This window comes from Rana temporaria, chromosome 2, assembly GCF_905171775.1.
Source record: "Rana temporaria chromosome 2, aRanTem1.1, whole genome shotgun sequence".
NCBI lineage: Eukaryota > Metazoa > Chordata > Amphibia > Anura > Ranidae > Rana > Rana temporaria.
In genome coordinates, this window is record NC_053490.1 from 40,070,233 (window position 1) to 40,095,487 (window position 25,255).

General features: G+C 46.9%; 1 protein-coding gene across 1 annotated transcript in view; it reads left to right on the plus strand.

Moving 5' to 3' along the window:
* Positions 1 to 2,709: 2,709 nt before the first annotated feature.
* The window catches only part of TYR (tyrosinase), a 52,209-nt gene continuing 29,663 nt past the window's right edge, over positions 2,710 to 25,255 (plus strand). The window contains exon 1 of the mRNA XM_040340118.1: positions 2,710 to 3,619. Coding sequence (XP_040196052.1) covers positions 2,789 to 3,619 — 831 coding nt within the window. The 5' untranslated portion in view covers positions 2,710 to 2,788. The remainder of the gene's footprint in view (positions 3,620 to 25,255) is intronic.

A 25,255-nucleotide genomic window follows, 5' to 3' on the forward strand; every position in this document is an offset into this window, starting at 1 on the left:
CGGGCGGGATCGCCCTCAGGCACACGTGATCGCTCGTTACAGAGCGGGGACCAGGAGCTGTGTGTGTAAACACGCAGCTCCCGGTCCTGTCAGGGAGAGAAATGCTGATCTTCTGTTCATTCAATGTATGGACAGAAGATCAGTCATTTCCCCTAGTGAGGCCACCCCCCTACAGTTAGAACACACCCAGGGAACATACTTAACCCCTTCCCCGCCCCCTAGTGTTAACCCCTTCACTGCCAGTGACATTTTTATAGTAATCCAATGCATTTTTATAGCACTGATCGCTATAAAAATGCCAATGGTCCCAATATGTGTCAAAAGTGTCCGAAGTGTCCGCCATAACGTCACAGTACCGAAAAAAAATTGCTGATCGCCGCCATTACTAGTAAAAAAAAAATATTAATAAAAATGACATAAAAATACCCCCTATTTTGTAAACGCTATAACTTTTGCGCAAACCATTAAATAAACGCTTATTTGCGTTTTTTTTTTACGAAAAATATGTAGAAGAATACGTATCGGCCTAAACTGGGGAAAAAAATAGTTTTTTTATATATTTTTGGGGGATATTTATTATAGCAAAAAGTAAAAAATATTCATTTTTTTTAAAATTGTCGCTCTATTTTTGTTTATAGCGCAAAAACTAAAAACCGCAGAGGTGATCAAATACCACCAAAAGAAAGCTCTATTTGTGGGGAAAAAAGGACGCCATTTTTGTTTGGGAGCTACGTCGCACGACCGTGCAATTGTCAGTTAAAGCGACACAGTGCCGAATCGCAAAAAGTGCTCTGGTCTTTGACCAGCAATATGGTCCGGGGGTTAAGTGGTTAAAGATGGATATCTCGGTAACGGCAGCAGCTGCTGCCACAACCGAGATATCCATCTTTTCCGTGGCCGGTCCTGTAAACGATAATGGTGGTCTCCACAGCGAAATCGCAGCAAGATCACCATTATTGGCGGCGGGAGAGGGTCCCCCCCGCCGCTCTCCTGCGCCCTCCGCCGCTTACCGGAGCCGTCGGTAGCGGCGGAGGCAATCGGGTCCTTCTCCCTCTGTGGCATGGATACGAGTGAGGGCAAGATGGCCCCCTCCCGTCTCCATAGCATAGCAGGGTGGAAGTGACGTCAAAACGGTTTTATTTTTTTTCTTGCATTTTAGTGTAAATATGAGATGTGACGTCTTTTTGACCCCAGATCTCATATTTAAGAGGACCTGTCATGCGTTTTTCTATTACAAGGAATGTTTACATTCCTTGTAATAGGAATAAAAGTGACCCATTTTTTATTTTTTATTTTTTGTATGTGTAAAAATAAATAAAATCAAGTAAAATAAATAAGAAAACAAAAAAACATTTTTTTAAAGCGTCCCGTCCCGACGAGCTTGTGCGCAGAAGCGAACGCATACGTGAGTAGCGCCCGCATATGAAAACAGTGTTCAAACCGCACAAGTGAGGTATTGCCGTGATTGGTAGAGCGAGAGCAATAATTCTAGCCCTAGACCTCCTCTGTAACTGAAAACATGCAACCTGTAGAATTTTTTAAACATCGCCTATGGAGATTTTTAAGGGTAAAAGTTTGATGCTATTCCACGAGCGGGCGCAATTTTGAAGCGTGGCATGTTGGGTATCATTTTACTTGGCGTAACATTATCTTTCACATTATAAAAAAAAGTGGGCTAACTTTACTGTTGTCTTTTTTTTTAATTAAAAAAAGTGTTTTTTTTTTTTTTTAAAAGTGCGCTTGTAAGACCGCTGCGCAAATACGGTGTGGTAAAAAGTATTGCTATGACCGCCATTTTATTCTCTAGGGTGTTAGAAAAAAAACCAATAATGTTTGGGGTTCTAAGTAATTTTCTAGCAAAAAAAAAACAGTTTTGAGCCCTGGTTCACACTGGGTACGATTTGGAACGATTTGAGATGCGATTTGACATGTCAAATCGCATCTCAAATCGGCGGCGATTGTCGGCAATGGCACTGTCCTAATCAGTGCTACGCCGCATCTGCGATTTCAAAAAGTAGTTCCTGTACTACTTTTTGCGATTTCGGGCCGCGATTTACATTAAATTGCGGCCAAAATCGCGGCAGAATCGCAGCCGGGAAATCGCGGTAAAATCGCGCATTTTATCACGATTTTGAATTCGCAGCAGTGTGAACCTAGGCTGAACTTGTAAACACCGAGTCTGAAAAACAGTGGTTAATGAATGGGGACTGGGAGAGCCTTGGCCCATCACATGGCAAACGTAATAAATGAATTAGTTCCACTTTTCGTACTGTGCTGATGTAATTTGTCTTTTATTTTATTAGTTTGTACTATTTTAATTAGAAAAACAAACAATCATCGAGTATATATTTTTTTTTTTTAGGGACTACTAAATTCCTTTTTTTGTTTTGTTTACAAATATAGTTTACTATTGTCTATTTTTTGACTCCTGGACATTTTCTTATGTGTACTCTTTTTTTGTATGCCATTTTGCTTTTTGTACCAAATAAAAAAGTTTGTAAACAAAAAGGGACTATTAAATTCCTATTGCAAAAAGTTGACATTAAAACATTTTTTTTAAAAGTATGAATACATATCTAAATACTTTTTTTAAGTCACTCCTTTCATTCCTGTGACCATCACTAGTGCTAATGAGGGGAGGGGTTGGAAATGTTCTTCAGTGGAGTCAGGAGGGTGGGGGGGGGAAGTGATATAAGCCTGAGCATGTGATTAGTTCAATTAATAAGTGAGAAGAGAGATTTTTTTTCCCCCTTGGCTTGCTTGAAGAGGTCTGAGGAGGATCACCAGGATGGAAAGTACTACCATGCTTTTAGCAGCTAGCACCCTGCTCCTGGTACTCCATGCCGCCTACGGACAGTTTCCCAGGGCTTGCAGTACAGCACAGGTCCTCTTAAACAAGGAATGTTGCCCAGTCTGGTCAGGAGATAATTCTTCATGTGGAGAAGTCTCAGGCAGGGGAGTGTGCCAAGATGTAGTGCCCTCCAACTCCCCAGTAGGTGCCCAGTTCCCTTTCTCGGGCATTGATGATCGAGAAAACTGGCCTATTGTCTTCTACAACAGGACATGCCGATGCCAGGGTAACTTCATGGGTTACAATTGCGGAGAGTGCAGGTTTGGCTACACAGGACCAAACTGCACCGATAGACGCAATATGATAAGAAAGGAGATCTTCAGGATGACCACGGCTGAGAAGGACAAGCTTATCGCCTACCTCAACTTGGCCAAGCGTACCACCAGCCCAGACTATGTTATTGCCACCGGCACTTACGAGCAGATGAACAATGGCTCCGATCCGATGTTCGCAGATATCAATAGCTACGATCTGTTTGTGTGGCTGCATTACTACGCCTCCAGGGATGCTTTCTTGGAAGATGGTAGTGTGTGGGCCGACATAGACTTTGCCCATGAGGCTCCTGGCTTTCTGCCTTGGCATAGGTTCTTCCTGCTGCTTTGGGAACGGGAAATCCAGAAGGTGACCGGGGATGATAGTTTTACTATTCCCTTCTGGGACTGGAGAGATGCCCAGCAATGTGACCTCTGCATTGATGAGTTCTTTGGGGGTACACACCCTACTAGCAACACCCTCCTCAGCCCAGCTTCCTTCTTCTCCTCCTGGCAGGTAAGTTCCACCCTTGTCATGGACATGGGCCTCTTCTCCTTTACCTTGCATGCTTTAACCACTTGACCACTGGGCACGTAAACCCCCTTAATAACCAGACCAATTTTCAGCTTTCGGTGCTCTCACAATTTGAATGACAATTACTCAGTCATACAACACTGTACCCAAATGAAATTTTCGTCCTTTTTTTCACACAAATAGAGCTTTATTTTGGTGGTATTTAATCACCGTTGGGTTTTTTATTTTTTGCGCTATAAGAGAAAAAAGACTGAAAATTCTGTAAAAAAAATAATAATTTTTCTTTGTTTCTGTTATAAAATTTGGCAAATTTAGTATTTTTTCTTCATTCTTTTGCATAAATGTGAAAGATGAAGTTACGCCGAGTAAATAGATACCCAACATGTCACCCTTCAAAATTGCACACGCTCGTGGAATGGCGCCAAACTTTGCTACTTAAAAATTCCCATAGACGACGTTGCAGGGTATTTTGGGGCATTGCAGAGTATTTTGGGGCATTGCAGAGTATTGCACAGGGAGGGATGGATGGATCTGTGACTGCATGTGTCAGATACAGCCCGCAGCAGCTGCTGCTGCTGCTTCCGCTCTCTCCCCTCCCCTCTCTCACACTGTACCGTTCGGTACAGAGAGGAGAGGGAGGAACCGGCGTCATCACATGACGCCGGTTTGTTTACTAGTGATCGCTCCGTCATTGGACGGAGCGATCACGTGGTAAACCGCCGCTATCAGCGGCGATTTACCGTGATCCGTGATCAGACGGGTCCGGAGGACCCGGCGGTCACGGAGGCTCCCGTGTGCGCGCCCGATTCTGGGAGGACGTACATTGACGCCCTCCCAGAGTTAAGCAACCGCCTTGTAGACGTATTTCGTCTATAGGGCGGTTGTTAAGTGGTTAAGACTCCATAGTTGTCAAGTGTAAATCTACCCCAAAACATTTTTTGGATAGCATGGGGCAGGATTGGACCCTCTGTTGGGTTTTTACTGCTATCTGGGACTCAAATAGATTTTCTTTAACTTGCTTCTGAGTTCCTCAGAAATTCTGTAACAAGGGCACAGGCAGTAACCGCGAAACATGTCGCCCCTGATGGCCTACCATGGATGCTCAACCTGTGGACCTCCAGCTGTTGCAGAACTACTGCATAGCAAGACTGACAGCCACAAACATGACCCGCAGAGGCATCATGGGACTTGTAGTTTTCCAACAGCTGGAGGTCCGCTAATAGCATATCCCTGGTCTACACCATGGATGCTCAGCCTGTGGCCCTCCAGCTGTTGCAGAACTACAAGTCCCATGAATCATTGCAAGGTAGTGTGACCACGTGTCCCGGATTGCCCGGGACAGTCCCGCATTTTGCAGTTCTGTCCCGGGTCCCGGGCACCTTTAATCCAGGTCAATACAGTATCCCAGAGTGATACATGGTACACATGCGCCACTTTACAGGCAGACTAGGGGGACCCCCCAGGCACTATATTTAGAGAATTTGTTCATTTTTAAGCATAATTGGAATTACTGCTCCTGAAATTTTTTAAAAACATTTTTTTGCATTGATACATGTCCCCCAAGGCAGTACCCGGACCCCCCCATACCCCTATTATGGCCAATTACTTGCATATAAGCCTTTAAAGATGGCAAATTTTTGTGAAGGAGGGGGGGGGGTCCCTGAATGGCAGTTTGGAAATGTGGTCACCCTATTGCAAGGCTGACTGTTACAAGCATGACTTCCAAAGGCAGATGCATGATGGGAATTGTAGTTCCGGCAACAGTGGGAGGGTCACAGGTTGAGCACCCATGGCCTACATACACCAACACTAGCTTCTCAGGTAGAGGTGGCTCCTATGGTGTGGGGGTGTAGAAACCATCAAGGGGGATCAACCTGTAATCTCTATGTCCTGATGGACCTTTTTGTGTATTGTAATTTGTACGCAAATACAATTTATTGATTTTTAACAAAGCTTTGCAATGTTCTTTGATGGTACTAATAAAATCCTACTGCTCCACCCCATCCAATTTTCTTTTTTATGATCTTTAGGATGTGGCTACCTATATTTTAGAATAACGTTTCCTTCTGAACAGTCATTCTTGATCAGTGATGAAAATCAGATGGTTTTCTGACTTCCAGTCTGATGAAACCCTTGTCACTGTAATGGCCCATTCATAACCGTCTATTGCTATAACATAGGGGGTAACACAGCTTGTATTACATTGCAGGGGCACATTGCAGATCATTCTGAATGGTCCTCCATGCACCTGCACATTCTGTTGGTTGAGATCCGCTATGTTGAAAACAAAAAAAGCATGGGTCTGTTTTTTGCTTGCCTTCTAATTCATTATGAATGGGCTGCCTTAAGGCAATGCACATTTGTGAGCCACACAATGCATGCTGATGCACCGCAATGCAGAGGAAAGACAGATTGTCCCTAAAGCCAGCCATGGATGGTTCGATACAGATCAATAATTGATCAATAGGGACTGGCTAAGATTCGAACCAAGTATGGGCAGGCTGAATGTAGCCAAGATCAATCGATCAGACAATCGATCAGACATTACATGTGATTGTCACATCGACACCAGGAGAACACAATGGCTCCATGGGTGGGATTCCTCCATCAACACCGACACTGTTGATGGGGGAATAAAGCAAATTTTATTTTTTTCCCCCTTCCTTTTTTTTCCTTTTCCTTAAGAAAATTGCTCTGTCTATGGCCAGCCCTAGTGAAAAGAAATCCAATGGGGCTCTGAATATTGGTTAAACCCTGACGGGTTCCAACCATGGGCGTCTGCTCCATAGGGCAAGGGGGGACAGTTGACCCCCCCCTGGAAAATCGAGAAGGTGTTAGAGTCTCGAGGCCGTGGGCTGTCTGGGTATGTGCTGAAGGGGGGTCTGTGCTTAAAGGGGGTCCATCTGTGCTGAAGGGGGGGGGGGGTCTGTGCTGAATGAAGGGACCTGTGTGGAATGGGGGGGTCCATCTGAATGAATGAATGACTTTGTATAGCGCTACTCATGCGAACTGAATCGCCTCTGGGCGCTTTTTCCAGCCAGAGTCTGCTTGGCTGGTGCGGTCATTTTACCCCGTAGGATCGTGACACGATTGGGACACAGTCATACACACAGATATACTGGGCCAATTTTGGACAAGATCCAATTTACCTACCAGCATGTCTTTGAAGTGTGGGAGGAAACCGGGGTACCCGGAGGAAACCCACGCATGCACAGGGAGAACATGCAAACTCCAGGCAGATGGTGTTGTGGTAAGGATTCGAACCAGCAACCCTTTTGCTGCTAGGCGAAAGTGCTACTCACTGCACCACTGTGCTGTGCAGAATGGGAGGGTCTGTGCAGATTGGGGGGGTCTGTGCTGAAGGGGGGGGGGGTCCATCTGTGCTGAATGGAGGGGTCTGTGCTGAAGGGGGGTCTGTACATTCTCTAGGCTATATTTATATGGGCATGGAGTGAAGCTGAATTATCTCAAGAGCTATTTCACACTGCCAGCTGGCCGCGTTGAATGCGACTGTGTATCGCCACTCCTAGAAAAAGTTTCAGCGGACTCCCATGGTTCCAACCCTTTCCCACCCAAGAATAAGGATGAGCTCCGGCGTGTTCGCACAGCCCACGTGCAGCGCCTGCCAGGAAGTCGGCACTGAGCTAATCACAGGCAGTGAGACATTTTCCGATCTCTGCAGCCGCGCATCCGGACAATGTCTAACTGCCTGTGATTGGCGCAACGCAGTACCGACTTCCTGGCGGGCTCTGCACGTGGGCTGTGCGAACACGCCTAAGCTCATCCTTACCCAAGAACCACAAAGTTAAACTTTTGGCTGGACAGGCACTTTAAGAGCAGTCCACCCAAAACTGATTTTAGTAAATGTTAAAGTGTAACTAAAGGCAAAACTTTTCAGTTTTGGATGGAGTGCAGAAGGATTAGAACCCCTGCCATTTTTTATTACGGTCTGTGCCCCTGTTGGGGAGATTCACCATCTTTTGTTCTGTTTACTGTTGTCATTGAAAGTAAAAAAATTCCAAATTTTGGGTGGTCTCCAGAAAAGTAATAGAGGGGAAATCTTCCAATGGAGACACTAGTTCTTTTGAACCTGGGGGTCACTTAATTTCCTCTCACTTCCTGTTTAACTATGGGACAGGAAGTGAGAGGAAATCTCCCCAGTGGGATGCAGATGGTGGAAAAAATAATCTGACAGGGGTTATAACCCTCCCTTGCTGTATCCAAAAAGTTTTGTTTGTAGTTCTTAACCAGTTAAATATACGTTGGTAGAATGGCACGGCTGGGCAAAGTGACGTATATTTACGTCACTTTGAATTTCCTGCCATGAGGGTGCATGCCCCTGCCGCAAGTTCTGTGACCGTACCCGATGTAGGCCAGTGTAAACAAGGCATCTCCCTGTTCTGACTAGTGACAGGACACTGATCGTCTGCTCCCTCCCTCTCATCAAAAAAAAAATTATTAATAAAAATGCCAGAAATATAGGGCCAGATTCACAAAAGAGATACGTCGGCGTATCTCCTGATACGCCGTCGTATCTCTGTTTTAGGGCCGTTCTAACTATGCGACTGATTCATAGAATCAGTTGCGCATAGCTAGCCCTAAGATCCGACAGGTGTAATTGAATTACACCGTCGGATGCTAGGATGCAATACTTCGGCCGCCGCTGGGGGGAGTTTGCGTCGTAAACCAGCGTCGGGTATGCAAATTAGCAGTTACGGCGATCCACAAAGGTTTTTCCCGTCATTACGTCGTCGCAAGTTTTAGATTACCGTCGCAAAGATAGGGCTGCTATTAACATGGTGTAAAATTACTCCACCATGTTAAAGTATGCCCGTCTTTCCCGCGTCGCTTTTGAATTTTTTTGTTTTCCCGGCGTAAGTACGTTACGCACGTCACGATTCTCAACACGTCGGCGCATCTTAATTTCGCGCTAAGCACGTCGGGAGCATGCGCAGTACGTCCGGCGCGGGAGCGCGCCTAATTTAAATGGTACCCGCCCCATTTGAATTGGCCCGCCTTGCGCCGGACGTGTTTACGATACACCGCCGCAAGTTTCCAGGTAAGTGCTTTGTGGATCGGGCACTTAGACTGAAAACTTGCGGCAGTGTAACGTAAACGGGTTACGTTACGCTGCGCCGCAGGTACGAGAATCTGGCCCATATCCCCTATTTTGTAGACGTTATAAATTTTGTGCAAACCAATCAATGTATGCTTATCCCATTTTTTTTTTTTTAATACCAAAAATATGTACAACAATGTGTTACCGGCTAAACTGAGGGAAACATTTTTAGCAATATTTTGGGGATATTTATTTTGGGGGGGAAAAAGTAAAAATCCTCCGGGGCTGAAGTGGTTAAGGATAAAACCAGGAGCTGCCCCTCACATGTGTTGGGAGACCTTCCAAAGCTTTCAGGTGGATGGGAAACCAAGTCGGGGGTTTTTGCGAGATGCATAAAAAACTGGTTGACTCGGCCCAATCGCTCCACCTGGAACTAAACATTACTTTTGGGTGGATTAGCCTTTTAAATTGTTTCTAAACTCTTCGCAGTTTAATGCCTTATTAGAGCTTGTTTACACGTGCAGTAGCCCCATAAAGAGTAGCTGTGGTGGATTGCTTTTCAGAGGACATTTGATAGGGGTAAGAATGTGTTTTTATATCCTGGCTGTACGTATTAAAAGTTTGCACCACTGCAACCATGTGCATTTCATGAGGTTGTAGAATGGTGCAATTCACTTGAATGGTTTGTGTTTGGCAGGCTGTATGTATGCTACAGGGATAATTTATGCTGTATTGCAAATTATTGCGACCCTGGCATGTGTGTACCTCTGTTGCAGCTTAGGGGGTAGTAAAACATGGCTTAACCGTGTGTGTGTGTTTAGTGTGTGTGTGTGTGTTTAGTGTGTGTGTGTGTTTAGTGTGTGTGTGTGTTTAGTGTGTGTGTGTGTTTAGTGTGTGTGTGTGTTTAGTGTGTGTGTTTAGTGTGTGTGTGTGTGTGTGTGTGTGTGTGTGTGTGTGTGTGTGTTTGGTGTGTGTGTGTTTGGTGTGTGTGTGTTTGGTGTGTGTGTGTTTGGTGTGTGTGTGTTTGGTGTGTGTTTAGTGTGTGTGTGTGTTTAGTGTGTGTGTGTGTGTTTAGTGTGTGTGTTTAGTGTGTGTGTGTGTGTTTAGTGTGTGTGTGTGTGTTTAGTGTGTGTGTGTGTGTTTAGTGTGTGTGTGTGTGTGTTTAGTGTGTGTTTTTAGTGTGTGTGTGTGTGTGTGTGTTTTTAGTGTGTGTGTGTGTGTGTTTTTAGTGTGTGTGTGTGTGTGTGTTTTTAGTGTGTGTGTGTTTTTAGTGTGTGTGTGTGTGTGTGTGTGTTTTTAGTGTGTGTGTGTGTGTGTGTTTTTAGTGTGTGTGTGTGTGTGTGTTTTTAGTGTGTGTGTGTGTGTGTGTTTTTAGTGTGTGTGTTTAGTGTGTGTGTGTTTTTAGTGTGTGTGTTTAGTGTGTGTGTGTTTTTAGTGTGTGTGTTTAGTGTGTGTGTGTTTTTAGTGTGTGTGTTTAGTGTGTGTTTAGTGTGTGTGTGTGTGTGTGTGTGTTTAGTGTGTGTGTGTTTAGTTTTTGTTTAGTGTGTGTGTGTGTGTGTGTGTGTGTGTGTGTTTAGTTTTTGTTTAGTGTGTGTGTTTAGTTTTTTTTAGGGGGTGTGTGTGTGTGTTTAGTTTTTGTTTAGTGTGTGTGTGTGTGTGTGTTTAGTTTTTGTTTAGTGTGTGCGTGTGTGTGTGTTTAGTGTGTGTAGGGTTTTTTTTTTTTTTTTCAATAGAGAAAGAAACTTGATATAAGAATGCACACTAGAAAAAGGTCAGGTAAGGGAAGTCCCAATTGGACCTAATTCCCGAGGTACAGGAATCCTTTCTTTTTTGTAGTCCTGTCATTAATGTAAAATGCAGCACAGCTCTGCAGTGGACAACATCACCAGACAATAGTATATTCATTGTATTTTGTTTTTCTTTTAAGAGGGGTAGACATTTGTGGTTTGTTTCGTTCCAAATTTAAATTTCAAAAAAAAAAAAATTGTTATTCGGAAATGTAGTTGTTTACGAATTAGAATATTACTGAATTTAAACTGATCCGAAATGACGAAAGAAAAATTCGGACAAAATTTGAATTTGAGTCGTTTTCTAATTGTTTTCCAATTTCCAAAGAGAATAAAATAGAAAATAAAGAAATAGAATATAAAACAAATCTATTCTATTCCTTTATTTTTTTGTATTCTCTTTGGAAATTGAAAAACAATTAGAATAAAATAAAAAATAAAAGAATAGAATAGATTTTTTATATACAGGTGGTTCTCAAAAAATTAGCAAATTGTGATAAAGTTCATTATTTTCTGTAATGTACTGATAAACATTAGACTTTCATATATTTTAGATTCATTACACACAACTGAAGTAGTTCAAGCCTTTTTATTGTTTTAATATTGATGATTTTGGCATACAGCTCATGAAAACCCAAAATTCCTATCTCAAAAAATTAGCATATTTCATCCGACCAATAAAAGAGAAGTGTTTTTAATAAAAAAAAAGTCAACCTTCAAATAATTCTGTTCAGTTATACACTCAATACTTGGTCGGGAATCCTTTTGCAGAAATGACTGCTTCAATGCGGCGTGGCATGGAGGCAATCAGCCTGTGGCACTGCTGAGGTGTTATGGAGGCCCAGGATGCTTCGGTAGCGGCCTTAAGCTCATCCAGAGTGTTGGGTCTTGCGTCTCTCAACTTTCTCTTCCCAATATCCCACAGATTCTCTATGGGGTTCAGGTCAGGAGAGTTGGCAGGCCAATTGAGCACAGTAATACCATGGTCAGTAAACCATTTACCAGTGGTTTTGGCACTGTGAGCAGGTGCCAGGTCGTGCTAAAAAATGAAATCTTCATCTCCATAAATCTTTTCAGCAGATGGAAGCATGAAGTGCTCCAAAATCTCCTGATAGCCAGCTGCATTCACCCTGCCCTTGATAAAACACAGTGGACCAACACCAGCAGCTGACATGGCACCCCAGACCATCACTGACTGTGGGTACTTGACACTGGACTTCAGGCATTTTGACATTTCCCTCTCCCCAGTCTTCCTCCAGACTCTGGCACCTTGATAACCGAATGACATGCAAAATTTGCTTTCATCCGAAAAAAGTACTTTGGACCACTGAGCGACAGTCCAGTGTTGCTTCTCTGTAGCCCAGGTCAGGCGCTTCTGCCGCTGTTTCTGGTTCAAAAGTGGCTTGACCTGGGGAATGCGGCACCTGTAGCCCGGTGGCTCTGGATGTTTCTACTCCAGACTCAGTCCACTGCTTCCGCAGGTCCCCCAAGGTCTGGAATCGGTCCTTCTCCACAATCTTCCTCAGGGTCCGGTCACCTCTTCTCGTTGTGCAGCGTTTTCTGCCACACTTTTTCCTTCCCACAGACTTCCCACTGAGGTGCCTTGATACAGCACTCTGTGAACAGCCTATTCGTTCAGAAATTTCTTTCTGTGTCTTACCCTCTTGCTTGAGGGTGTCAATGATGGCCTTCTGGACAGCAGTCAGGTCGGCAGTCTTACCCATGATTGCGGTTTGGAGTAATGAACCAGGCTGGGAGTTTTTAAAAGCCTCAGGAATCTTTTGCAGGTGTTTAGAGTTAATTAGTTGATTCAGATGATTAGGTTAAGAGCTTGTTTAGAGAACCTTTTCATGATATGCTAATTTTTTGAGATAGGAATTTTGGGTTTTCATGAGCTGTATGCCAAAATCATCAATATTAAAACAATAAAAAGGCTTGAACTACTTCAGTTGTGTGTAATGAATCTAAAATATATGAAAGTCTAATGTTTATCAGTACATTACAGAAAATAATGAACTTTATCACAATATGCTAATTTTATGAGAACCACCTGTATATTCCTTTATTTACTATTTTATTCTCTTTATTCTCTTTGGAAATTGGAAAACAATTTGCATTTGGAAAACAAATTAAATAAATTAAATGAATTTAAAAAAAACGAATTTATGTAAATCAAAACATTTTTTTTTTTTCCGTTCTGCACATGTCTATCGGTTACAGAGCTGAATGGCAGTTACTGTTAAAAAAACAAAACAAAAAAAACAACCCAGCCTTTAGACCCCTTTCACACTGAGGGCGAATTGCAGGTGCTATAGCGTTAAAAATAGCGCGTGCAATCCGCCCAACAGCTGCTCCATTGTCTCCAGTGTGAAAGCCCGAGGGCTTTCACACTGGAGTGTTGCACTAGCACAGTGGTTTTCAACCTGGGGTCGGGACCCCCTCGGGGGTCAAATGATGATTTGCCAGCGGTCACCGAATCCTCGGCTGTTCCTGTAGCTGCCCAGCTGGGCTGTTCCTGAAGCCCGTGGCCACACACTCGGCCTCTTCGCAGGCCATTCAGTTCACAGGATGGCTGGGGGGCAGAGACTAGAGGTCAGCTGACTGGTGAGGAATGTGAAAGGGGAGGGCCTGGACGAGACCCTATCTCCTGATTTCGGCAAAGGTGTCACTGCTGTGAGACACCACAAAGTCAGACACGGTAAAGCTGGAGCCAGGGAGTAACACTACCTGTGATTAGAGTTTCCGTTAAAAGTCCTCACTACAGTTCTCAGATCAGCAGATGACCTTGATCAAGAGCACTTAAGTTGGATGATCAGAACCCCCCCCCCACCACAAGCACTGCCACTGATCCCCCCCCCCACCACAAGCACTGCCACTGATCCCCCCCCCCCACCACAAGCACTGCCACTGATCCCCCCCCCACCACAAGCACTGCCACTGTCTCCCCCCCCCCCACAAGCACTGCCACTGATCTCCCCCCACAAGCACTGCCACTGATCTCCCCCCACCACAAGCACTGCCACTGACCCCCCCCCCCACCACAAGCACTGCCACTGATCTCCCCCCACCACAAGCACTGCCACTGATCTCCCCCCCACCACAAGCACTGCCACTGATCTCCCCCCCACCACAAGCACTGCCACTGATCTCCCCCCCCACCACAAGCACTGCCACTGATCTCCCCCCCCCCACCACAAGCACTGCCACTGATCTCCCCCCCCACCACAAGCACTGCCACTGATCTCCCCCCCCACCACAAGCACTGCCACTGATCTCCCCCCTACCACAAGCACTGCCACTGATCTCCCCCCTACCACAAGCACTGCCACTGATCTCCCCCCCCCCACCACAAGCACTGCCACTGATCCCCCCCCCCACCACAAGCACTGCCACTGATCTCCCCCCCCACCACAAGCACTGCCACTGATCTCCCCCCCCACCACAAGCACTGCCACTGATCCCCCCCCCCACCACAAGCACTGCCACTGATCCCCCCCCCCACCACAAGCACTGCCACTGATCTCCCCCCCCACCACAAGCACTGCCACTGACCCCCCCCCCCACCACAAGCACTGCCACTGATCTCCCCCCCACCACAAGCACTGCCACTGATCTCCCCCCCCACCACAAGCACTGCCACTGATCTCCCCCCCCCCCCCACCACTACAAGCACTGCCACTCGTCCCAACTCCCCACCAGCACTGCCACTCATCCCATTCTCCCCACAGACCCCCCCCCCACCAAAGATTAAAGCGGGGGTTCACCCTAAAAAAAAAAAAAACAATTTCTAGCATGCCATCAAGCATACTAGCGCGATCTACAGTACGCCTTTCTTTTATTTTTTAGCGCCGTACTTACGGTTTACTGCCGTAGTGAAGTTTCAGACTCCCCGCGGGGAATGGGCGTTCCTATGCACAGGGAAGATGATTGACGGCCGGCTATGGCGCGTCACGCTGCCCGAAGATAGCCGAAATAGGACTTGCCTCTTCACGGCGCCTGAGCTCCGATGTCTGTGCGCAGGCGCCATAGCCGGCCGTCAATCATCTTCCCTGTGCATAGGAACGCCCATTCCCCGCGGGGAGTCTGAAACTTCACTACGGCAGTAAACCGTAAGTACGGCGCCAAAAAATAAAAGAAAGGCATACTGTAGCTCGCGCTAGTATGCTTGATGGCATGCTAGAAATTTGTTTTTAGGGTGAAACACCGCTTTAAGACTAGGAACAAAAATAGAGAATACATGGAAGGGGGAGGAACAAAGAAAAAGAGAGAGAAAGAAGAACAAAGAGTGGTACATCCTAAAATAAGGGGTTTTAATAATGTACGAGTGGAAGGGAGTACTAAATGTCTGAGGGTTAGGAGAGCAAATTACTTGTCTTGGGTGCTGACAACCCACACTGTAAAAATAATTTTACTGTTGGGGTCCCCACCTTGTGAAATTTTATCAAGGGGTCACGGCACTAGGAAGGTTTAGAGCCACTGCACTAGCAGGACTGTAAAAAAAAGTCCTGCTAGCCGCATCCTTGGTGTGGTTACCGCTCCTCCACCACTGCTGCCTATTGAAATCAATGGGACGCTTCAGCAGCGCATTGCGGGCGGTTTTAATCCTTTCTCGGCTGCTAGCGGGGGTTAAATGCACCTCGCTAGTAGCCGAAATGTGCCGAAAATCCGCCCATAGTGCCGGCTGTAAAAATAGCAGCGTTTTACCGCTGACGCTATGGGCGGCTCAGTGTGAAAGGGGTCTTGTAGAAATGTAGGTTGTCATTGCTGGCCTCTTCAGATAATGCCATTTGCCTGGCTGTTATGCTGATTGGGCTTCAATAATTTGAATCCAGCCTGAGTTTGGCAACCGCCATTTTATTTTTTACAAGAAAAAAAAATACCTCTGTTCCACTTGTAATGGAAAAGGTAGAAGGATCACCTTGGTTCATTCCCACTCTCCTGGGGGCGCCCAGTTATTCTGTGGGCATTCTCTTAGTCATTGGATGAATTATGGGACAAAGTCACTGCTTTGAAAGTGGAACTGTGCTTCGCCCATACTACTCAGACATGCACACAGGGTGTGCCAGCTGTGCCTGGGCACACCCTAATCACCCCATGTGTGTTGGCATTATCACCATAGGTATGTGCAGCCTGTTGCATTAGGGTGTGCACCTGAAAGCTCAAAAACATGGTACCGATCTCTCACTGTGTTCATTCAGAAAGGAAAGGGGCCGGTAAATGACATTACCCTTTCCCCCACTCATCCTGAAATATCATCTATGTGTGCCCACTGCAGTAGCCAATGGGACAGCAGGGAAGCCAGCCATGCTGTGGGAGGGGGCAGCCGGGGGAATCTGCACTGCAGGGAGTGATTAGGGCACACCTGGCACACCCTGTGCGCACGCCTATGATTATCACTGTGTGCCAGCGGGAAGATAGAGTCCCCCCCCCCCCCCCCTGTTTTAGACCTCTGATGTGATTAGCAATACAGCAAAAATGATCCCCGTCACATACAGCCTGCCAAACGCAAACCATTCAAGTGAATTGCTTATCATGCTACAAAAAAGACAGTGGAAAAAAAGGACGCCAATTTTGTTTCGGAGCCACATTGCACGACCAAGCAATTGTCCGTTAAAGCGACGTAAAGCCGAATTAGAAAAACTGGCCAGGTCCTTTACCTGCATAATGGTCTGGGTCTTAAATGGTTAAATGGACACTTGCCTGTCCTGGAGTCCAGCGACGTCGGCAGCAGAAGACGAGCAATCGCTCATCTCTCGGCTACCCCCACCGCCATCCTCTGTGAGGGAATCAGGAAGTGAAGCGTTGCGGCTTCACTGCCCGATTCACTACTGCGTATGCGCGAGTCGCGCTGCGCCGTCCTCACTGTTTCCTGCTGTGTTCTGGGAGCCGAGTGTTTCCCAGAACACAACGGGGGGAACTGCCTGCATGTCCCCACAGTCTATGCCTAGAAGTGGGTGCACCCCCCTCCCCCCTGAAAGGTGCCAATTGTGTCACCGGAGAGGGGGGGGGGGATCTGATGAGCTGAAGTTCCACTTTAGGGTGGAGCTCTGCTTTAAGGTGTGCTCAGGCAAACCTGACACACCCCCTGTGCTATGTGTAACAGCCACAACCCTCATCAGAAAAGGCTTCACATAGACTTGTCTTACTAGTTGCATACCTCCCAACGAAGTTGTTGAGCGGGGGGGGGGGGGAATTCCGTGGATCTAAGTTGTTGAGCGGGGGGGGGCCGCAGATCAGAGTTGTTGAGTGGGGGGGGGGTTACGCGGATCAAAGTTGTTGAGCGGGGGGGGGGATTCCATGGATCGGAGTTGTTCAGCAGGGAGGGGGGTTCCGTGGATCAGAGTTGTTGAAGCGGGGGGGGGGGGTTTGCGGAGATCAAAGTTGTTCAGGTGGGGGGGGGGAAATCGCGGGATCGAGGGATTTATCGCGAATCGTGGGACCACGTCGTTTAACCTCGAATCGCGGTTTTCGCGCGGGGGGAGGGGCCGCGGAATCACGGGAATTTTGCTCTGCTCACGGGATCGCGGGATTTACCGCAAATCGCTGGACATTCCCGCGAAATCCGGGACGGTTGAGAGCTATGCTAGATGTGTTACTGAGTGGTGACTACTGACTGCACTAGGTTCAACACTACAGTAATATTTATACACCCCGTGCAATTGCAGGCCTTGACTATAAAATTGAAGGTCGTTGGTACAATTTCTAACTGCATAGTCTTTTTCTGACTTCAATTGTTCTGCATGGTTGTACCCTTGTGACTCCTATATAACAAAGTTTCTATTGTTGCTTGGATTTCCTCCTCTAACCATCTGTGAGTGTTCTCATTCGATGTGCTTAATGGCAGAATAACCTCTGGCCAATGGCCATAGAACACTCGACATTTCAGCTTTGTCAATGTGTCCATTCATTCAGATTTACAAGCTCTGGCAATGCTGATCTCTATCCCAATTCATTTTGGGATGCTGCGTGAATGTATAGTTCCTGTATTCCTGTCTGATCGCACTTATATTACACACATCTTGATAGGACTTTGAGTATGGCCTTTTCCTCTTCCCTGAAGCCTACTGAAAGCTGAACTCGTGTCATGGACACCTTTTTATTAGATACACCTTGCTAGTACCGGGTTGGACCCCCTTTTTGTCTTCAGAACTGCCTTAAAGCGGAACTAAACCCATCAATAAGAGTTTAATTTCTGGCACCGTGCATTATGGCATTGGCGGCATGGGTGGCTCTGCAGCACTTTATGGCATTGGCAGCATGGGTGGCTCTGTCTGCAGAACATTATGGCATTGGTGGCATAGGTGACACTGTCTGCAGTACATTATGACATTGGCTGGCACTGTGCAGTACATTATGGCATTATGGAATTGGCGCATGGGTGGCACTGTCTGCAGTACATTATGGCATGGGTGGCACTGTCTGCAGTACATTATGGCATGGGTGGCACTGTCTGCAGTACATTATGGCATGGGTGGCACTGTCTGCAGTACATTATGGCATGGGTGGCACTGTCTGCAGTACATTATGGCATGGGTGGCACTGTCTGCAGTACATTATGGCATGGGTGGCACTGTCTGCAGTACATTATGGCATGGGTGGCACTGTCTGCAGTACATTATGGCATGGGTGGCACTGTCTGCAGTACATTATGGCATGGGTGGCACTGTCTGCAGTACATTATGGCATTGGCTGCCACTGTCTGCAGTACATTATGGCATTGGCTGCCACTGTCTGCAGTACATTATGGCATTGGCTGCATGGGTGGCACTGTCTGCAGCACATGGCGCGGGTGGCACTGTCTGCAGTACATTATGGCATTGGCGGCACGGGTGGCACTGTCTGCAGCACATTATGGCATTGGCGGCACGGGTGGCACTGTCTGCAGCACATTATGGCATTGGTGGCACTGTCTGCAGCACATTATGGCATTGGCTGCATGGGTGGTGGCACTGTCTGCAGCACATTATGGCATTGGCTGCATGGGTGGCACGGTCTGCAGTACATTATGGCATGGGTGGCACTGTCTGCAGTACATTATGGCATGGGTGGCACTGTCTGCAGCACATTATGGCATGGGTGGCACTGTCTGCAGCACATTATGGCATGGGTGGCACTGTCTGCAGCACATTATGGCATTGGCGGCATGGGTGGCTCTGTCTGCAGAACATTATGGCATTGGCTGGCACTGTCTGCAGCACATGGCATGGGTGGCACTGTCTGCAGCACATTGTGGCATTGGCTGCATGGGTGGCACGGTCTGCAGTGATATCACTTGTAGACAAATCTTCATTTTGTTTCAAGGCAGGTTATAGAGAGAGGGGCCAGGGGTGGGGCTAAAGGGGGCCCGTTGGGTAGACTGTAAGGGGGCCCCATGATTTCTATCAGTGGCCCTGCTGGCACGTGCCAGAAATGTAACTCTTCCATTGGTTTGTGCTCTCAACCAAGCTGTCAAACCATCCAATGGCTGGTGTCATAACTGATCATGGCAGTTGTAGATTAAACAGAGGCAAAGATGGCAGCTTCCTTGGCTGAAAATAGGAGGGTTTACTTGCACTTGAATTCTTCATGGCATAGGTTCAACAAGGTGTTGGAAACATTCCTCAGATTTTTGTCCATAGTGACATGATGGCTGCACGCAGTTGCTGCAGATTTGTCGGCTGCACATCCCTGGTGCAAATCTCCCGTTCCACCACATCTCAAAGGTTCTCTTTTTGGATTGAGATATGGTGACTGTGGAGACCATTGGAGTACAGTGACCTCATTGTCGCGTTCAAGAAACCTGTTTGAGATGAATTACCAACCTAATCCTTCTTTTCGCTCCTCCCAAGACTTCCTGCTCTGAAACCCCCTTGTCAACCTCCTCTAGGGTTGCCACCTTTTCCTCAAGCCAAACCCGAACACACCACTGCATACGGTGGGTGTGGCCATATTGTGGGAGGGGCCTCAAGGAGCATGAGTAAATAAAACATTATTTTACCTATAGAATATGCTTACTTTGCTGTGCCACAAGTAAGAGTCTCACTGACATGAATAAACCTCAGCACAATCATTTAATAAAAAAAACTCTTCCATTACTACAGAGGTAAGTGTAGTGGAGATCAGGGGCATTAGTTCACCTTTTTGTTTTCATTAACTACAGAGGGTATTACAGTATGTGTAGGAAGGGAGTGCGGAATTTACAGCAGTATATACAAGAGTGTGGCGCGTATGTTGGTATGTGTAGGAAAGGACTGAAAAGTGTAAGACATTATGTACAAGAAATGAGTGGGTAGGTAATACTTGCAGGAAAGGAGTGAAGAGGGTGTAACAGTGACCAGTATATGCAGTAGAGGAGTGTGGAGGGTATGATGGAGGGCAGTATGTACAGGAGAGCAGTGTGGAGGGTATGATAGGGGCAGTATGTACAGGAGAGGAGTGTGGAGGGTATGATGGGGGCAGTATGTACAGGAGAGGAGTGTGGAGGGTATGATGGGGGCAGTATGTACAGGAGAGGAGTGTGGAGGGTATGATGGGGGCAGTATGTACAGGACAGGAGTGTGGAGGGTATGATGGGGGCAGTATGTACAGGAGAGGAGTGCGGAGGGTATGATGGGGGCAGTATGTACAGGAGAGGAGTGTGGAGGGTATGATGGGGGCAGTATGTACAGGAGAGGAGTGTGGCGGGTATGATGGGGCAGTATGTACAGGAGAGGAGTGCGGAGGGTATGATGGGGGCAGTATGTACAGGAGAGGAGTGTGGAGGGTATGATGGGGGCAGTATGTACAGGAGAGGAGTGTGGAGGTTATGATGGGGGCAGTGTACAGTAGAGGAGTGCGGAGGGTATAATGGGGGCAGTGTGTACAGTAGGAGTGCAGAGGGTATAATGGGGGCAGTGTGTACAGGAGAGTGTGGAGGGTATAATGGGGGCAGTGTGTACAGTAGAGTGTGGAGGGTATAATGGGGGCAGTGTGTACAGGAGAGCAGTGTGGAGGGTATAATGGGGGGCAGTATGTACAGTAGAGGAGTGTGGAGGGTATGACAGTGGGCCTACTGCCCACTGTCATACCCTCCACACTCCTCTACTGTACAGGCGTGTGGAGAGTATGATGGGGCTTTATGTACAGGAGAGCAGTGTGGAGGCTATGATGGGGGTGGTATGTACAGTAGAGCATTGCAGAGGGTATAATGGGGGCAGTAAGTACAGGAGAGGAGTGTGGAGGGCATGATGGGGTTGGTATGTGAGAGAGTGAGAACTATATGAATGGATGGTATATGGGGGGAAGGGGGGTTAGAACTGTAGACATGTATATGGATGGTATATGGGGAGGGGGGGCAGAACTGTATATATGGCTATGGATGGTATATGGGGGGGGGGGCAGAACTGTGTATATATATGGCTATGGATGGTATATGGGGGGGGGGGCAAAAATGTATATATGGCTAAGGATGGTATATGGGGGGGGCAGAAGTGTAAACATGGCTATGGATGGTATATGGGGGGGGGCAGAACTGTATATATGGCTGTGGATGGTATATGGGGGGGCAAAACTGTATATATGGCTGTGGATGGTATATGGGGGGGCAAAACTGTATATATGGCTGTGGATGGTATAGGGGGGGGGGGGCAGAACTGTATATATGGCTGTGGATGGTATATGGAAGGGGGGGGGCAGAACCGTGTATATGGCTGTGGATGGTATATGGGGGGGGGCAGAACTGTATATATGGCTAAGGATGGTATATGGGGGGGCAGAACTGTATATATGGCTAAGGATGGTATATGGGGGGGGCAGAACTGTATATATGGCTATGGATGGTATATGGGGGGGGGGGCAGAACTGTAGACATGGTATATGGGGGTTGGCAGAACTGTATATATAGATAGTGTATAGTGGGGGAAGTAGTGAGGACTGTGTGTATAAGGGGCATGTGAGAGCTCTTTGATATCCTGACATATAACAGCAAAAACTTACTTTAAAAGTTGAGCTCTGAGCCAGATCTCCACACACTTCAGCACAGAGCAGCATGGAACACTGAGGCTCCGCCTTTAACCCCACCTCTGTGCCTCTTCTGCAGCCAGCCAGAGAAGAGCTGAGCACTCTGCGTCCCGTGTACCGTCTTCCACTCTGCAGCACACTATGCAGACGGAGGCGCGCCGCTGACAGGGGGGGGGGGGGCTAGACGGGGGAGAATAGGAAACCTTCTTCTGAAGCAGAAATCGCCGCGGACCCGAACTCGGGACGCGGCTGTGGCTGCACAGCATAGGCACAAGCACAGTGAGCCACCAGCGGGTCTGAATAATGTGTCCGGGTCTCTAGTGGGCAGAGACCCGGACACATGTTTCAAAACCCGTACTGTCCGGGTCAATCCCGGTCAGGTGGCAACCCTAACCTCCTCCCATGCTCGCCTTCAGGACTTCTCCAGAGCCTCTCCCATCCTCTGGAATGCTCTACCCCAATCTGTTCGATTTTTCTCCTACTTTATCCACTTTCAGACGATCCCTGACCTAACTGTCCATTTATCTTCTCCATCAGCACATCCCCCACAGTTATTACCTCTAGTATCTCTTGACCTTCCCTCTTAGATTGTAAGCTCTAAGGAGCAGGGCCCTCTGATTCCTTCTGTATTAAAGTGTATTGTATTTGTACTGTCTACTCAAGTTGTAAAGAGCTGCGTAAACTGTTGGTGCTATATAAATCCTGTATTATAATAATTTGAGCTTTGTGACATGGTGCATTATCTTGCTGCAGTGGCGGCCCGTCCATAGGGGGTGCCCGGGTGCCGCCCCCCCTCCTGTAGTCATAAAAAAAAGAAAAAACTGGCCCTTTAAGACATTAAGAATGTCTTTCTGCAGCGCCGCCCCCTCTGGCTCTCGCAAATAACATACATTCATGCATTGCATGAATGTATGTTATTGTGGCCAGTTGACACTGGTCTATTCAGATAGCCGGACATAGGGCGCCGGATACCTGAATAACGGCAGCTGGTTGGCTGTGCGGAAGTGCCTATCAGAGCCAGCGGCTCTGATAGGCTTTCCGAGTACAGCCCCTCGGCTCCCGGATGTCTTATCCTCGAACGTACGGGGGCTGTGTACCTTGGATAAGACTGACGGCCGTCTCAGCCAATCAGGTTCACCGATTCTGGTTATTGGTAACCTGATTGGCTGAAGCATCATCGAGGGAGGGAGAGGACAACGAGGGACATGGAAGCAGAAAGGTAAGTGCATTTTACAGGGCACAGTGGCGACAATGGGCACAGTGGCGACAATGGGCACAGTGGCGACAATTGATGGCATGGCACGGTGGTTGCATTTGATGGGCACAGTGAGGCTGCAATTTTTTTTTGTTTACGCCCCCCAAAAAAATTTGAGCACCAGCCGCCACTGTCCTGCTGGAAGGAGCCATCAGGAGATTGGGACGCTGTAGTCCTAAAGGGATGGCCATGGTCAGCAACAATACTCAGGTGGGCCATGGTGTTTAAATGATGCTCAATTCTTACTAAGGGGCCCAAAGTATGCCAAAAAATATCCCCCCCACACCACTCATCAGACAGGCAACGTTTTTCCAATCTTTTATTGTCCAATTTTGGTGAGCCTGTGCAAACTATAGCCTCAGTTTCCTGTTCTTAGCTGACAAAAGTGGCACCCAGTGTGGTCTTCTGATGCTGTAGCCCATCTGCTTCATGTTTTGATGTGTCATGCATTCAGAGATGGTATTCTGTATACCTTGGTTGTAACGAGTGGTTATTTGAGTTAGTGTTGCCTTTCTATCAGTCTGCCAATTCTCTCCTCACCTCTGACATCAGCAAGGCATTTTGTCCACACAACTGCCGGTCACTGGATATTTTCTCTTTTCCAGATTGTCCTCTGTAAATTCTAGAGATTGTTGTGCGTGAAAAGTTTTTGAAATGCTCAGATCAGTCCGTCTGACACCAACAACCATGCAGTGTTCAAAGTCACTTAAATCCCCTTTCTTCCCAATTTTCTGATGCTCAGTTTAAACTTCAGCAAGTTGTCTCCACCATGTCTAGATGCCTAAATGCATTGCTGCCATGTGAATGGCTGATTAGCAATTTGTTTTGCTGTGCAATTAAACCAGTGTACCTAATAAAGTGTCCGGTAAGTGTATAAGGCTACGGTCACACCTGCAAATGGGCCCGACCCTGATTACATGTGAAAACCCCAGCAGGGTTTTGCTGCAATTGGTAGAGGCAGCTCCATTGAAGGCAATCGGAGGCTGCCAAATCTTCCGCAGCTATCTGCAGCAGCTTGCATGTAATCACTCATTGTGACGGTATTGGTATGATATCCCCGTCAAAGATTCCCTTCTTCCATAAGAACATCACCCCAATATTCCACGAGGAGGAATATTCCTGAGATCGCCCATTAAGCCACACATTAGCCCAGGCTTACTGCTAGAACAAGACAGACTTTAATGTTATATCACACAGCTTATATGTCATTTCCAAAACTGTTACAATGACAAATCTCCGCCCCCCTCACACTGGGGCTTCCATACAGATTATAGGCAGACACGACGGAGCCGAGTCTGAAAACACATTTTCTTTAGACAATGACATCAATGACGCTGAGTACTAGTTGTACTGAATACATTAACTAGACAACTCGACCCCGCATATAGAGAGATAATTACCACAATGAAGCAATCAGAATAATTAACACAAGCCACTTAAACACAGATCTCCTTCACGCAACATAATAGATCAATTAACCTTTAGAAATAGTGAGGGGACATTAGCACTTCAATAACCGGATGGTAATCACAATGGCAAGCAGGGAGAATTAAACTGAGACATATAGGCAAATCTATCACCATCATGCAGAAATTACCTGTGAGCAATTGGCCTTGCACACAAACCCCACTGGGGTTCTCGCATGTAAGCTGCGTCAGACCTATTCTTAAATGTGAATGTGGCCTAAGGCTGGGTTTTGTGGAAACGCGTCGGGTGGGAGAATCCTTGTAGCGTCACACTGGTACCACATAGAAGCCTGACGACTTCCGCTCCGACTTTGCACCTATGACTTCATGTCTGACTTCAATGAACGGGATCCAACTTTGATCCAACAATGCCAGAACCCTTTACGTTTTGTATGAATACAAAGCAGACCCTCCGGGTGATTAGGGTGTGCTCAGGCATGCAGTACTTAATTTTGCAACTCAAAGTTTTATTCGAACAAATGGCGACTGCCCCCACCGATAACGGGCCTTTGCAGGAAGGAGCACATGAAAGGGCGATGGATGTCAAACAAAGCCAAAGAAAATTCCCAGCGTAACTTACTGACCAGTCTGCAACCAATCAAACTATCCTGCCTAACAGTATGCATTACATAGTTACATAGTTAAATAGTTAGGTTGAAAAAAGTCCATCCAGTTCAACCATAAAAAAAACAAAATAAATAAACAAACAAACAAAATAAAAAACACAATGCAATCCCATACACCCAACTCCATACCCACAGTTGATCCAGAGGAAGGCAAAAAACCCCAGCAGAGCATGAGATCCAATTTGCTGCAGCAGGGGAAAAAATTCCTTCCTGATCCCCCGAGAGGCAATCGGATTTACCCTGGATCAACTTTACCTATAAATGTCAGTACTCAGTTATATTCTGTACATTTAGGAAATAATCCAGGCCTTTCTTAAAGCAGTCTACTAAGCTGGCCATTAACCTCTTCGCGCCGAGCGTACGCATATATGCGGCCTCGGCTTTCGGGGTTATACCAGGATGATGCCCGCAGCTGCAGGCATCATCCCGGTAGTTTTTTTTAGAGCGG